The following is a 14,910-nucleotide window of genomic DNA, read 5'->3' as shown; positions in this document are numbered from 1 at the left end:
CCAGCTGGATGACGAGCGCAAAGGATGTTTTGGAAAAACTCTCGGACCCTTCCATGGCCGATTCCGTCAACCCAACCACCTATAAATATCGCATTCATATCGCCTTGGAGACGGGAGACGAGCGCTATGCCTTTGTCAACACGGTCATGTGGGTTGGTAGTGGCTGTCGCCGCTCTTCGGAAGGTAGGAGAAATTTTTATATATAATATCTGATTCTGTTGATTCATATCAATAGTTTATCCTTATACCTACTCGTTTCATCTATTCCATTGGCTAACACTTATCCTTGCACAGTTATTTTCGATGCTTTCCGTATTACCTAAAAGAAAAGGGGCGATTATCCTATGAATCTCGTTCCTCGTGATTTGATTATATCTTTGCTTGGCTTTTCTATATGAGGTAAAAGCTGGGCTTTTACGTCAATCAGCCAATCTCTGTCCCTCTCCCTCTCTTCCTCTTCCCCTCCATTTTTTCCCAGCGTCTTCGAGTCGAAACGGAAGGTGTCAGTGGCGAACCTGGGTCGGTCTCTCAATAATTTATCTTACCTCGTTTATTTTTCGATGATATGATCTTTCGGGCTGAAAAGCAACAGATTCTTCTCCAAGATGCGTTACATACTAGTTTATCGTTTTAGTTGTTGGCGTTTTCTTTTCTTTGCAATATTTTTTTTCCCAGCATTTTATCGACATTTGTTTTCTTCCGTGTCTCTTGTTTCTCTTGTCTCTTATGGACGCAGACAAACAAATACCATCAGCTGTTGCTCTTTTCTAAAATATTGTCAGTTTTTCTCCTTTTTCCACTCCACCTTTATATATATATATCTCCTATTTACTTTTTTTCTTTTTAGTGTATTCTCCCATTCTTGTGCCTTTATCCTTATCTGTCCTTTAATATTGTGCGACGCTTCTGTCTTCCTGTTCTGTCTTCCTTTTCCCAGAGTGTGAATCTAATACGGTAAGCCCTTTTTTAAATCATTTTACTTCCCCTGAATCCAGGCCACCCCCCTTTCTTTTAGATCCCTTTCTCATTTCCTTTATCATATTTACCCCCTTTTTAGCGCGTATTTTCCTTCTCTCATAAATGTTCAAATTCCCCCCTCCTATTAGTTGTAGCAACTCCATGTATTCGCAAGCAAACGTATTTTGATAACCCTTCCGCTCATCATCATAATTTCGAACGTTTTATTACTAGCGCACCGTGCTATAAGTTACGGGAAATAATTACAAAACGCGACGGTGCCTGAGGTAGAGTATCGCTCGACCGGTACCAAGTACTGTACTGTTAGGGGTTTTCACTCAAAATATACTCCGTTACTCCGTACGTATTTTAGGCCTTTGAATACTTTTCGCGATCTTACGTGAATACGTGACACATAAAGTTACATAAAACGTGACAACCTCTTCCAAAAAACGGTAAGGAATAGAGGGGTATTTATTTGGATACATCAGAAGGGATTTTTTTATTTTTATTTTTATTTTTTTTTTTTTACCAGTAGAGGTTGGGAGTTGATTCTGGCGGACACGGCCTCGTTGTTCAACACATTTCTTCTCAAGAAATAGTATGTGGAACAAAGCAACTTTGCGCATACTTGCGATGATGTATGTGGCTGAGCTGAATGGACTGATGTGCATCGAGAGCTTATGGTAAGTTACCGTTGCTCTCGCTCTCTCTGTGGGCCTTGGTAGTTCCTGAGGATTGATTCCTGAGAACGGGTTCTTGGTTGCTTCTATTTAGAAAGCCCTTTGTATAAAGGTGAAGGAGCTGAGGGAGGAAACGATGTGAGACGTTGGCTTTCAGCTGCTGTCTATGTATGCTCCCTGTGGTCCTGGTCCTGTGGCATCGAATGTGTGTAGCGGGTAATCATGCGATCTCTCTAGTTACTGCGTTGAAATTGTCATACAGGATCTATGTCCAAGGCGCTGTGTGACTGGAAGACTGCATTTCAAAGGGACGATCGAGATATTTCCGTGAGCTCATTGGAGCGAGAGGGTAGTATTACATCCAAGGCCGATGATTTAAGTAAAATATATATTCACAGTCAACACGAGCTAGAACAGCAATGGAATTCATACGTAATTAACTACCGAGACCAAGGGAGTCTTATATGCTCTATGTAGTGAAAGCATTACCCACGCAGTCGCCGCCACCATTTTCTAAGAGAATACACATCTAGCTAAACTGTTTCGATATAACGTTTGACTTCCCTACAATGTAGGCTGCAGTGAGTAGTGTTTCAAAAACGAAAAAAAATAATAGATGAGCCGAAAACGGAAAAGGGGAAACCACAGATATATAAAAATTCAGACTCACCAATCAGTCACAGCTTCCTCCCACAGACGAATCTCATGTTCCCTCGTCCCCCCAAAATGGTCCACGAACGCATCCCCAAAAACCTCCCTCGCAACACTTCCCTGCCGCAGGAAAACAGCAACCGCGTCCTTCAGGTTTTTAGCCAACCGCACTCCCTGGTCAGTTGGGCTGCCCACATCCGCCCCTCGAGGAAGTGGCGGAACAGGAAGGGCAAGTTTCTTTTCCACACCCCGCCAACCTAGCGCAAGGATAGCGGCAAGGACATAATGCGGGTTTGCGTCCGCACCTGGGACCCGCACCTCGAGACGTGTGCCATTTGGCGATGATGTGGGTGGCGTGATAACACGGATGGACGCAGCTCTGTGCTCTAAGCCCCAGGAAACGGTGACCGGGGCCCAGAAGTTTTCCACAAGGCGCTTGTAGGAATTTATGGTGGGGGCGAAAAGAGGCATGATATCTGGTAGGCCGTCGAGGACGCCGGCAAGAAAGTGCCTCCCCATGTCGGAGAGGTAGGCCACATCGGGATATGGGGGTGAGGGATCGGCTACCTCGCGGGCGAACATGTTTTGTCCGGCGTTTGACATAATGGAGACGTGCATATGTCCGCTGTTCCCTGGGAGCCCCTGCCGTGGTTTAGCCATGAATACAGGCGTGATTCCGTATTTGCTACCCAGGCATTTCACGACGTATCTGAAATTTTGGGGAGTTAGTCGCGCTCGCATACAATTTCTAGGCCTATATAGTTAAAATATTAGAACTGAATATTTTATCTTACTTGAATAAGCTCGCGCGATCAGCGATTTCTTTGATCTCCCCAAATTCAAGAGCCTGTTGAAGGTTAGGTAGGTATTGCAATACAAAGCAGGAGTGCTCAATATAAAACGCACGGCTTCAAAAACGCCCGGACCACTTTCAGTATGCCAGCTTTCGATATTACACTTGAACTCCCGACACGTGTTGAAGATTCTATAGTAATATTCCTGGTTATGTACAGTCCTTGTAAGACTGTAGCCAAACATTCCCTCCGTCAATGGAGGGAGTGAATTCACCGGATTCTCCCTGAGAAAAGTGGCTGTTGACGAGGAGTTTCGCTCGACAGTATTAGGATTCGGGGGCGCGCGAAATTGGTAGAATTCATATTCCGCTGTAAAAAATCAATTATAAAGCCCGCTGGATTTTCTGCACAATCCGCAGAAAGTGAGAAGAAACATACCACCAGCCATAGCTCTGTACCCAATCTTCTCCATCTTCTCAGCAGCGACCCTCAACAACCCGCGCGGACAAGCTGATATCGGCGCCTTGGTCTCAGGGTCGAAAAAATTTATCAAAAAGAAGGCTACGTTATCTTCCCACGGTATTCTCCGAAAACTGCTAAGATCAGGGATTGCTAGCATATCTCGATATCCATTTTCCTTATTGCTTATCCCCAGCTCCTTGAAATATGTCTGATCGTGCATGTCCCACCCAAATATTACGGAGCAGAAGCCGAACCCGTTTTGCGCAATGCTGAGAAACTTCCGCTTGGACACAAGCTTCCCGCGCAGGATCCCATCTGCGTCGATTCCAGCGAGCTTCACTTGCGTATCCTGCTCTAGAACGGTGGTAAGATTAAACAGAGAAACATCAGTTTCCGCCATCTCGACTTGAGGTGGGGGTACGGACAAGGCGTTGCTGGATGGGAATCCAATGTTTCTGCGAATTGCCGTTGATCCCCAAGTTGGCGCAACGACGTAGCAACACTGCCAGAGGCCGAATATCTCCTGTGAGTCCTGTCGGCCGCGATCAAGGGTGAGGTGTAAGAGCTCAACTTAGCCGATCTGGCGACTGCCGAATCCACTAGGACCCCAACGGCCGTCATGTGATTGGCTGCGCCGAACAGATGGCACTAGCCTGTTTTGTCTTAGCTGCGAGTCATGGGTTTGATCGATTAGATAAGAGCCGAAGCTTGATTCGTGAGCTATCAACGACAAACCCCTCGATACGCGAATCCTCTCCGCCTTTGTTTGTTTCGTGGCCATTGCGCAAGTCTCTCCCACATTCCTTGAAGGGAACACGTAAAAGCCATTGATTGACGAAGTCCCATTCTACTCTCGGTTCCTGGCTTGTAAGTTTGTTTTCGATAGCCGGTTGTTCGGCTATCCATACCCGGCCAACATCCAACCTTGGGGGGTGGTGGCACTTGTGGACATGATTCACCTTCATAGATGTTAACTTGTACTCTTTGATATTCCCAGACTACTGGCTGCGATTCTAAAAAGTCTCAGTCATCATGGGACGACTCGATGGGAAAAACGCCATCATTACCGGCGCTGCGGGGTAAGGGTTTTGACCTTAGGGATCTGACGATGTAACCCGGAGCACATACTGACAGGACCATATCTAGCGGCATTGGGCTCGAAACTTCCATCCTCTTCGCCCGTGAAGGCGCCTCCATTCTTATGGCTGACATCTCTGAGCCCGCCCTTGAAAAAGCACTTGCGAAGGTAAAACAAATGGCGCCCAACGCCGTCAAGGTCGAAACGATCAGGTGCGATGTGTCCAGGGAGGCCGACGTTAAGACTATGGTAGAGGCGCAGGACTCCTGGGGCGGATGTGATGTCATTTTCAATAATGCAGGCATCATGCATGCTGATGATGCGGATGCCATCGATACGCCGGAGAAAATCTGGGACATGACTCACAATATAAATGTCAAAGGAGTGTGGTACGGGTGTAAGCATGCAGTTATCAGCCTGCGCAAACACCGCAAGAAGCATGGAAGCATCATCAACACTGCCAGTGTCGTCGCATTGATGGGAAGTGCAACCCCCCAATTGGCCTACACTGCAAGCAAAGGCGCGGTGCTGGCGATGACGAGAGAGTTGGCCATCGTCCATGCTCGTGAGGGATTCCGATTCAATTCTCTTTGCCCCGCACCTTTGAAGTAATAACCACCCCTCCTGCCAATTTTATTTCTTCATGAGTGGATAGCAGAGCCTAACTAACACATCGCTCCAGCACCCCTCTCCTGCAAGACTGGCTGGGTGATGACGTTCCCAAGCGCCAGAGACGCGAGATCCATTTCCCCACAGGCCGTTTTGGCGAAGCTGTAGAACAGGCGCAGGCCGTGCTTTTCTTAGCTAGTGACGAGAGCAGTTTTGTCAACGGCACAGACTTTGTGGTTGACGGCGGAATGACCAAGGTCCGTTACCCCACACATCCGTCCACAACACCTCACACACACACACACACACACACACACACATATATATATATATATATACTCACTCAGTCTCTCTGTCTCCCCTCCACGTATCGCGAACCCCTATTCGTAATTAGGATGTTATTTAATACATCTAACATAAAATATCAAATCACACGCAGGCATACGTGACCCCTGAGGGACCGCCAACGACGGCGCCAAGAAACAATGCGAGCTAAGTTAACTTTAAAATAGCGTTCAGTCCCTACTTTTAAATTATTAGGACGTAATAAGTAGATAAGGTGTGATGGGTCTAGTAATATATTGAACCTCGGTGGTCGGAGTGCTTTGATATGCAACTAGCTAGTATGGAGAGAAGAGACGGGGGATTGTGCGTGTGGGGAATCTGCCTCCGTATTATCTTTGTATGTGGGACAGGGGGAAAAAAAGGTCCTAACAATCTCATAAATAGACTTGAGGAAGGGAATAAGTTAATTATATGCCATTTTCCTTTTTCTCCATTGTGTTTCGGGGCGAGGTGTGTAGCATTAAATATAAAGATGTCAGCTTGAAAAATAACAACTGGGGAAAAAAATATTGTTTATTGACTTCTGTATGAGTAGTTCACAACTAATATGGCTTCTTTCTGTAAGTAATTTTGTGGGGACTTTGACTTTTTACATACTACGTATTTATACCCCTAATGTACTCCGTGCATGTATAGTAAGTACTGTACTCCGTATGTATATTCATGGTTCGGGGAGTCCCGCAGAATTGGACTTTGCCACTAGAGAAATCCCCTAATTAACTGGGCTTTAGATAACTAGTGTGGGCCATTCTGGAATAACAATATCTATGAGAACGGCAGAAACAAATGGGTAAAATTACCCGAACGAAACGGATTTATCCGCATAATATATTCTTATTAAAAAAATAGAATCCGCTATTGACTAACGTATCAGACCACGGGTATCGGGTGAAATAAAGAATGATTAAAGCCAGTAGAAAAAAATGTGGGGTGTATAGTGATTAAATCAGTCAGTCCCCAGTGAAAGAAAAATAAAGGATAGCAAGGAAGGAAGAAGTAGGAAATACGGAAATTTTTGTTCTAAACTTGAAATATTAAATATTACCTCCCACCCATCCCATGCATTTCCGTGTATGGTTTGCCTAGTATTCGTCTTGAAAAATAAAGAGATGAATAAAGAAATTGGGAAACTAGAATTGCAGATAAATAACAAAATAACGGTTGGTGTCGAAATTAATAGCTGATGGATGCAGAAAGATAACGTGAAAAAGCGGGGACAGCAACGAAACTTAAGCTAAAAAGACCAGGGTCTGTGGTAGGGGATGGGGACGCTACAAACTAAACAACCCTTTGGTTGTGGGGAAGAGAAGAGAAGAGAAATAATAAAGGATGAAGAAGGGAAGTAATTCCTCCTACCGTTTTTAAGGAGCTGTCTTAGAAAGGCGAAGTAGAGGGGCAGTTACTCAATCGCCATCTTGAGTTTGGCGATTGTGGTATTGGGGGTGATGGAGGGACTGCGGGTGATTGTCCCCCATCATGCAAGCCGTATGAAAATTTCCCCAAACTCCTCATGACCATTCTCATATCGAATACACTTCTCTTGCCTCGCGTACAATGCTCCCTTCGTCGCTAACGTGAGGGTATGAAGCAGTGCCTGCGTGGCGACAATGCGGCTGTTGACTGCTGATGGAAGGAGGGTGGAAAATGAAATCTCGACGAATGCAGTAGGGATAGCAGCATAATCGTCATCATCATCGTCATGATGCCCGCCCTTAGTACTAGCAGCAGTTGGAGTGTTTACATTTTCCTCACCTGCTTCTCCAATTTTATTTTTGACAAAGTCAAGGAAATTCGCACTCTCCTGATCTAAAGTGGCTGCAAGCCATTGAGATTCAGCGGCGGTTTGTGTATCAACCGCAGCAGCAGGTCCGTACAATTCAAAGGAATCGTGATGATGGCTACGGATGGCGGTGATATCATCGTGTCCCACGACGGAGATATCGAGGTCAATGTTACTGTCTAGGTTGTCTCTCACGTCGAAGTCCTCTTCATCCGCGATTGAAATATCTCCCATACCTTGGCCAATTCTCCCGCGGCTGGCGAGGGGACTGGCACTGGTCATCCGTCTCATCCGTCTTCCAAATGCTGTTGATGGGCCGCCCATGACGCTTCCGTCTGGGCCACCACCACTTGTGATGGAGTGAGGACCACCAATGCTGGAATAACCCCCCACGCTTGGGAGAAATTGGCGAGAGTGGATGGAAGAGCCTGGCTGGGAGCCTCGGATTGAAGCAGTGATATTCCATGGCATTTGAGAGGAAGCATCATCGTACATTGGCGGAGGCGCGTGGCGGCCTACTTCGATGTCCTGAAGCTGTGGATGTATTTTATATTTGTGTTAGTTGATTATAGAAATTACCCAGCAGCTGGCGAGAGTATCTGCGACATCATGTCATACCTCAAATCCGATGCCATAGTTATCGTCATGTTCGATCACATGTCCACGTTCAATTTCATCCTCCAATTCTCCTCTCATACGCACATTTCTCGTTTCATCTTCTGAATCAGCATCTTCGTCCGCATCCCGGCTTCGTTTGCGATGAGTTGTGCTGATTTTGTTTCCTGTTAACGTCGCTAGCATCTGCTCTCCAGAGAACATATCCAGAGGGTGTTCACAATCCAAAACACCCAAGGCAATGCCGACACGGCAAGTTCTGTCCCCCATTACCCAGTACGCAGCATTTTTCTTTGCAGAGGTTATAAGTTTGTTATTCTGTTTGAGTTTTGCTGCGAGAGCCATGTTCTGCGCGTAATCCGAATTCCATCGTGCTAGATCAGAATTTCTCAATTCTGGAGGGTCATCGAATCCGAAATATTTAATAACCCTTTTTCTTAAACGATGCTGCGCCTTTGGGGTTTCAGATGATCTTTCAGTTGACGGCTCGAAGCTAGGATCGGCTCCGGAATCGAGTATTGAAACCGGATCTCCAGAGCCAAAGTTGCTACGGGCTGCATCATTCATTTCCACGTCATCGTGGAGAACCATCCCGTCTTCGAACTGTAGATGGCGAGGATGTCAGAACCCGTTAATATACCACTATACCACTGCCAAATGGAACTCACCTGATGTTGAAAAGCTTGGAAATCTCCTTCTTCTGCCATCCGCCTAGAGTTGACGTTGGCGGAACTCCGTCCAGAAATCGCAGTTACTTTTTCTTTCGGAGTTGGCTTTACTGTTAGTTCAATTATATTTCCTTCGCCGTCGAACTCAAAGTCGGGTTGCAGCAAAAAACCAGTCTCTTCCGCGAACGGTGCTGGAAGCTCAAATTGGGTTTCTTTCCTAGCACTGCTGCCGATATCACTGGGGAACCCAGAGGCACCCGCACCAAGACCGCCTATATCTGACGACGAGATGTTTAAGTGAAGCTGGCCATCTGAGAGCTGGCTAGATTTGCTTGATGGGACAAGGACACTTGATAAAAGGCTGGATTTGCGAGGAGATCCGATGTCTGAGGAGATTTCCAGCGCAGAGAGATCTACGTTTAGCCCTGGGAGCATTAAATCAGGTATGAAAGAAGGGTCGTCTGGAAGGACAAGCTGGTCAGGCCTGAGGGGGTCAGTTAGTGATTTGACCCTAATCAAGGGGAAACCAAGGATTGGGTTACAATACATACCTCGCTTTTCCAGCATCGGGATCCAATGCCGTCGAACGAACCTCCTTCAGCATTAATTTCATCCTATCCCGCATTGTCTGCGCGTCCATCAACGCATATCCGCACTGCTGGTGATACACCCTTGAAACCCCATATCTAAAACCGAATCCTCAGCCAATTTAGCAACAGGCCTAAATATCAGATTATGACGAGTTTTTTTTTTTTTTTTTTTTTTTTTTTGTCTTAGACTCACAGCAAATTCCCCTGTAGCCTCAAGGCCATCGGCGCCTCAGGATGTATAATGGTTTCGCAAGCTTTTGACACGTCAACCTCGAGAATAGCCTTGCGATTCACCTTTCTAGTTGCTGATTTCGCGCCAAGTGTCGCGACCAGCCTGCCAACGTAGGGCACAGAGCAAAAACGCATCAGTTAAGAGTATTGATATCGAACACCAAAGAGGCGTGTACATAGAAATCGCATAATAGCGAAATAACAAAGAATCCACATTGGAGCTACTGGAACGAAGAACCGGGTGGGAGGAAATAAAACTGCGTTAACCTACCAAACCGTCGCGACACCATGCTCGCGGGATGTGAGGACTGCGCGTGAGGAATATATTTCATCAGCGATACGTTCCATAATATAGTGGCGTGATATTGCGCTGGCAAGAAACGTTTAAACGCCCTGTCTGGCCAACTATTGTATTGCGGCCCCAACGGCCATTTCAAAGAAACATGTCCCTCAAAAACAATTAATAACGATAGTACTCACTCTCATGACTGTAGAACATCCTGCCAGTTCCACTCTATGCCTGCACTTCTTATCGTATCGCTTTGTGGCCAAGGCGCGGAATTAAAGGGGCTGAATTGACGTGATGTCTCCTAACACAACTCCCTATACGTTGTGCTCACTTATAGATAGCAGCTCGATAGGCGGGCAGGCGACAAATTCCCGCGCACGCGTCCTCCCCTTCCCCGGTCTTTTCCCTTGCTATGCTGAGCAACAGGGGCAAGGGTTTGGGGTATAGCCCCTGAGAATTATAGGCGCGGATAGGCGTAACTAAATATGTGCGATAATGATTGCACACAGCATAAAAGGTTGGAGATGGAAGGAGGGTCAAGCAAGATGCGAGAGCGACGAGGTTGAGGAGGGAGACGAAGCGGAGGAAGAGGGGAAAGGGGAAACGCGTCACGGGGGCCGTTGGGCGGAGCGGAGTCACGGGGTCGCAGCTTGCGGAATACGGATTGTATATGGAAGCAAGGGATGTATGTATGTACGGTACAAACATGTGTACGCATGCTGGAGAGTGTATTGTATATAACACTTGAGACAGGCTTCGACTGGTTCCCTCCCTATCCTGAGCTGGTGACTTACAGAAGGGCATATTTAACTAGCCTATTAGCCACACAATTATAAAACAAAGCAAATACTCAGACAACCAAGTAGTCGAATCCAGGGATTGGAATGGCCATTCCGCAGCCACATACCCTGTGGGAAACGGAAAAGGCGGAATATAGAAAATTGAGAAAAGTGGGTATGTTTGTAAAAATCTTCTGTTTAGGTATCTGATAAGCATCACAAGTTGCCGTTGGGATCTCTATTCGGCAAAGAGGAAAACGGGACAGAAAATGCTTCGCAGTATCAGCCGCTGGGAGAATATTTTGGATTTAATCTATATCTCTCTCAGCCAATTTCTCCACCCTTTCTGCCCGGATCCCCTCTATTCGTTTTTCGCGTCCAATCATGAACGAAAAGAAGAGGCATGGGGAACAAAAGCCGGGTGGAGACAGAAGGCCTCCCGGAAATAGAAGTCTATGCAAGTAGCGACAACGACATTAATTAAAAGAGCTGACAATGACGAAGAAGAAATTCAGCCCCAAGAAATGGGAATTTCTAATGGTAACGCACAAAACAATGAAAGAGCCCAAACTACTCTCAGCTGGGTAGAAGGAAGAGTATATAGTCATCCAGGAAGAAGAGTAATGAGAAGCGGAAAGAGAGGAGGGAAGAAATTGACCACATAGCGTAATCAATTATCGAAAAGGGAGAAAGGAGAAGATGAGGTCAAAATGAATAAAGTGGTTGCCACGCCTGGGATTTATGTGCAGCAAATCCATCTGCACGGGTTCATTTACACGAATAAGGACGCACACATTGAGCAAAAACGAATGATATAGAGAGATGATATAGAAACAAAACCAAAAATATGATGATCGTTAGAAAAATTTAAAGTAACGTGTGCGAATATGCTGTGACACGGATAGCTTGCTTTTCAAATTCTGTTCGAAACTGAGGGATGCTGGTTCCAGTTAGCTGAACAATCAACCTTCGCCTTACTCCAACGGGATGCCTTCATATTCCGAATACCCAAGTGCGAGATTCATGTTTTCTAGTTCGCGCAGTGGGTTAGCACAGAGTTTGTCATATCACACAAACATGAAGTTCAGGCAAAAAAAAGGATAGACAAAATGTGAAATAAAAACTTACGAAGACATTGAGTCGCAGCTCCCTTCAGCAGATTATCAATCGTGGCGCAAACGACCACTCTCTTCCCTCCGGAGTGGACCGCAAAGCCTCCAACCTCAACTCCGTGACGACCGGCGATGTTCTTCACAAGGGGTGCCTCGCCAACGACCTTGACAAGTTTCTCGCCAGCGTATCTATCCTGGTAGAGATTGCGGATGTCACGCGACGACATTGTTTCCTTCAGGGGGATGTTGATGGTGTGCTAATGGAGCCGATATTAGAATATTTTAGTTAAACTACCGGAATAAACAAATGGACGTAGAGATATTGTGTGGGAAGGAAAGAAAAAGAAAAGAAAAGAAAAGAAAAGAAAAGAAAAGAAAAAAACATACATGAATACCCTGGAACCATGACGCCACATGAGGAATAAACGCAACCTCAACGCCAAGCTGCGTGCTAATCTCTCGTTCGTGGATATGATCCGTCAAACTGTATGGGACGAGGTTATTGGTAAGGTGCTCGACATCGTTCTTAGGACTGGGCTTGGTTCCGGCTCCCGAATACCCAGACACACCAAAAACGGTCGGTCGTCCATCAAGGTGCGGGACAAGGGGTGCAATGCCTACTTGGGCTGCCGTGGCGTAGCATCCAGGGTTGGAAATTCGGAGCGCTTTAGCGATAGAGGGACGGGTAACCAGTTCGGGCAGGCCGTAGGTCCAGCTGTCGTCAAATCGGTAGTCCGCACTGAGGTCCACGATCACGGCTTTTTCCTTGTCAACTTGGTCGATGGCGTCGACGAACGGCTTGCAGACGCCGTTGGGCAGCGCCATAACCCAGCAGTCGACGTCGCCGTGGTCTGCCATGCGCCGCACGTCGTCGGCGCTGAGGTTCTCGTAGATGATTTTCCGTTTGCTGTAGCCTTGCAACTCTTGACCGGCGAGTTCGCGAGAAGACACATGTCGGAGATCCATGAATGGGTGCTCGTTCATAAGATTGATGAGAGCCTGTCCCGTATATCCACGCGCCCCGATCAGGGCCACCTTGGACGGCTTAGAGTTCGACACATTCTTTTCGCCAAGAGGGGGGTTTGGGTTGGTGGTGGTATATGATCGAGAAGACTGGTAGTTACCAACGCCAAATTGTCGTTTTCTTTGGGCACGGAGGATGCCCGAAGCGGTAGAAGTTGAAAATGCGCGTTTCTGTTGCCCTGCTGACCCAGAGGCAGCAGTTTGGCTGGACAGAGCCTGCGCGGCTTGTTGGAACTTGGACTCCAGAGCATTACCGCCAAGCATGTCGCTGCCATGTTTACTGAAGTCCGCGATGAGCTCCTTGATTTCGTCACCGCTTTCAATGCCAGTCCAGAAGAGCACCTGGCCACCACGGCTCAAACTCCCTTGGGCTTTGTCAAAGAACCATGTTAGATTTTCATCATCTTCATTAACTGTCCAGACGAGCTTGGGGAAGTCTTTCTGGATACTGTCGAAGACATTGTCGGCAACCTGCTTCAGCCATCCAGCTTTGGTAATGCTGAGGGTCGTTAACTGAGCGAGCGACGATCCAGGCTTGGGAGGCAAAACTACACCTAATGCTTCCATAGGCTCGTCCAGGTAGGCTTTGAACTCGCAATTTTTCAAAGACTGTACGTATCTGTCAACGGTCGCTTTGGCATCCAATCCCTCACGATCGCGGACGAGGGCATTTTTGAGCATTTCAATATCCTCAAATTCGTCCAGGGAAGATTTGATGTGGACCTTGTTACCTCTGCGGATCAAAGTCCCCGCCCCCGTATCCGTAAACAATTCCTTTTGCAGATCAGCAGGATGGATGATAGCCACGCTGGACGTTCGAGGAAGGTCCATGAGCAACTCCTTCATCTCCTTAATCTTCAGTCTGGTGCCATGGCGCACCCACCACTGCTTCATCAGATGATCGTACTCCTCATCCAGGTTGATGGCGGAGATTTTCTCCCCCGTGTCACCGTTAAACAGGCCCCCCTTCTCAGCAAGGTAGACAATCTTCAACGGCTGCAACGCCCTCGCAAGTTCACCCGCCGCCACGTCGGCGTTGACATTCAGAATCTGACCCTCCGGCGTCTCCGCCATGGAAGTCAAGATGGGCAGGCAACCGGCCATAATCGCAGCCTCGATGGGGGTCTTGTTGACGCCATTGATCTTGCCGACCAGGTTATACTTTTCCTTGTCGAGGTAGTCTGCCGAGAAGACTCCCGTGGTAATCGGCCTCGCCCGCACGCCCAGAGCCTCCAGCGCCTCGACCAACTTCAGGTTCTCGTCGAGGAACAACGACCTTGCAAGCGCCAGCGTCTTTCCATCCGTAACCCTGATGCCGTCTTCGAATTGTGGCTCCACGCCGGCAGCTTCAAGCATTTTATTCAGCTGCGGGCCGGCACCGTGGACGACAATTGGGTAGAGGCCGACATGGTTGAGGAACGCGAGGGCGGAAGACAAGGTCTGCAGATGCTCGGTGAGGATAGCCCCACCCACCTTGATGACGGCGAACTGCTGCGAGGAGACAGAGGTGAAGTGGGACAGGTACTGTTGGACCTCTCTCTTGGAACCAATGTTGCTCAATAGCTGCACAACGGTTGAGCGAGTGGAGGGGTGCGGCCGAGATTGAGGAGAATAGTGTCGTCTTTCACGTCGAGAAGGGGACGAGGCAAGTGCTGTACATGCCGGAGTGAATCGCCTGGTCGCTGTTGAGGACAGGAGCCGTTTGGCAGGGCGTATGAGGGGGTGTGAGAGAGCTCCCGGCGCACGGAGCCGAGCAGTGATCATCTTGCCGGCGAACATGCGGCAGCTTTCAGCTGGAAAATAATACCAGACACAGACTGCAGACGAATTGTATCCGGAGGGATTGGGATGCCTTGGTATATCAATTGGGCGGGCAGAAAATGGGATGTTGTGGTCTTTTCGGCGGTTTGTTGAGGGCAAAGTTGTGTGAACCTGAGCGGGATATGTGACTGGACGTTCCGTGGTGGGCCGTGCACGGATCGTAACTCTCGTGCAACACGCCCAAAAAAAATAAAATAAAGAAAAATAAAGAAAAAAGAAAGAAAGAAAGAAAACAGGTAAAAACCAAAACGGGACGTGAGCAGCGTGGCGCTCAATTCCACTCACGCAAGCAGCTGAAAATTCAGAACCGAATGGGCTTTTTTGTTGGCGGCTTCGAATTTTTCAGGCTTCGATGGGGAGAGATTTGATTGATAAGATTGCACAATCTGCGCTAGCAAGTATTGGGAATAGCGCGTTACTCGA

The 14,910-nt window shown here is 47.5% G+C and overlaps 5 protein-coding genes across 5 annotated transcripts in view; 2 read left to right on the top strand and 3 right to left on the bottom strand.

Annotated features, from left to right (window-relative positions):
- The window catches only part of HCBG_02893 (uncharacterized protein), a gene marked incomplete at both ends in the record, with an annotated part of 1,335 nt that extends 971 nt beyond the window's left edge, over nt 1–364 (top strand). The window contains one exon of the mRNA XM_045429942.1: nt 295–364. Coding sequence (XP_045289837.1) covers nt 295–364 — 70 coding nt within the window. The remainder of the gene's footprint in view (nt 1–294) is intronic.
- Nucleotides 365–2,039: 1,675 nt separating this feature from the next.
- Nucleotides 2,040–4,063, bottom strand: HCBG_02892 (glutamine synthetase; the record flags this gene model as incomplete). The annotated part of the gene is made up of 5 exons (XM_045429941.1): nt 2,040–2,204; nt 2,311–3,000; nt 3,086–3,138; nt 3,198–3,454; nt 3,524–4,063. 5 exons carry the CDS (start codon nt 3,945–3,947, stop codon nt 2,174–2,176), a joined length of 1,455 nt encoding a protein of 484 aa, XP_045289836.1.
- A 228-nt stretch (nt 4,064–4,291) lies between these two features.
- On the top strand, nt 4,292–6,007 carry HCBG_02891 (short-chain dehydrogenase; the record flags this gene model as incomplete). Its single annotated transcript, XM_045429940.1, has 3 exons — nt 4,292–5,233; nt 5,308–5,491; nt 5,674–6,007. The coding sequence occupies 3 exons, from the start codon at nt 4,749–4,751 to the stop codon at nt 5,728–5,730; spliced, it is 726 nt and encodes a 241-aa protein (XP_045289835.1).
- Nucleotides 6,008–7,053: 1,046 nt separating this feature from the next.
- Nucleotides 7,054–9,811, bottom strand: HCBG_02890 (Rad21/Rec8 N terminal domain-containing protein; the record flags this gene model as incomplete). The annotated part of the gene is made up of 5 exons (XM_045429939.1): nt 7,054–7,893; nt 7,978–8,577; nt 8,643–9,126; nt 9,426–9,566; nt 9,735–9,811. The coding sequence occupies 5 exons, from the start codon at nt 9,809–9,811 to the stop codon at nt 7,054–7,056; spliced, it is 2,142 nt and encodes a 713-aa protein (XP_045289834.1).
- Nucleotides 9,812–11,505: 1,694 nt separating this feature from the next.
- On the bottom strand, nt 11,506–14,445 carry HCBG_02889 (bifunctional acetylglutamate kinase/N-acetyl-gamma-glutamyl-phosphate reductase; the record flags this gene model as incomplete). The annotated part of the gene is made up of 3 exons (XM_045429938.1): nt 11,506–11,561; nt 11,660–11,900; nt 12,031–14,445. The coding sequence occupies 3 exons, from the start codon at nt 14,443–14,445 to the stop codon at nt 11,506–11,508; spliced, it is 2,712 nt and encodes a 903-aa protein (XP_045289833.1).
- Nucleotides 14,446–14,910: the final 465 nt, after the last annotated feature.

This window comes from Histoplasma capsulatum (genome assembly GCF_000150115.1).
Source record: "Histoplasma capsulatum G186AR genomic scaffold supercont2.3, whole genome shotgun sequence".
Taxonomy (NCBI): domain Eukaryota; kingdom Fungi; phylum Ascomycota; class Eurotiomycetes; order Onygenales; family Ajellomycetaceae; genus Histoplasma; species Histoplasma capsulatum.
The sequence above is the reverse complement of the archived record's forward strand: the minus strand, read 5'-3'. Positions and strand labels throughout refer to the sequence as shown.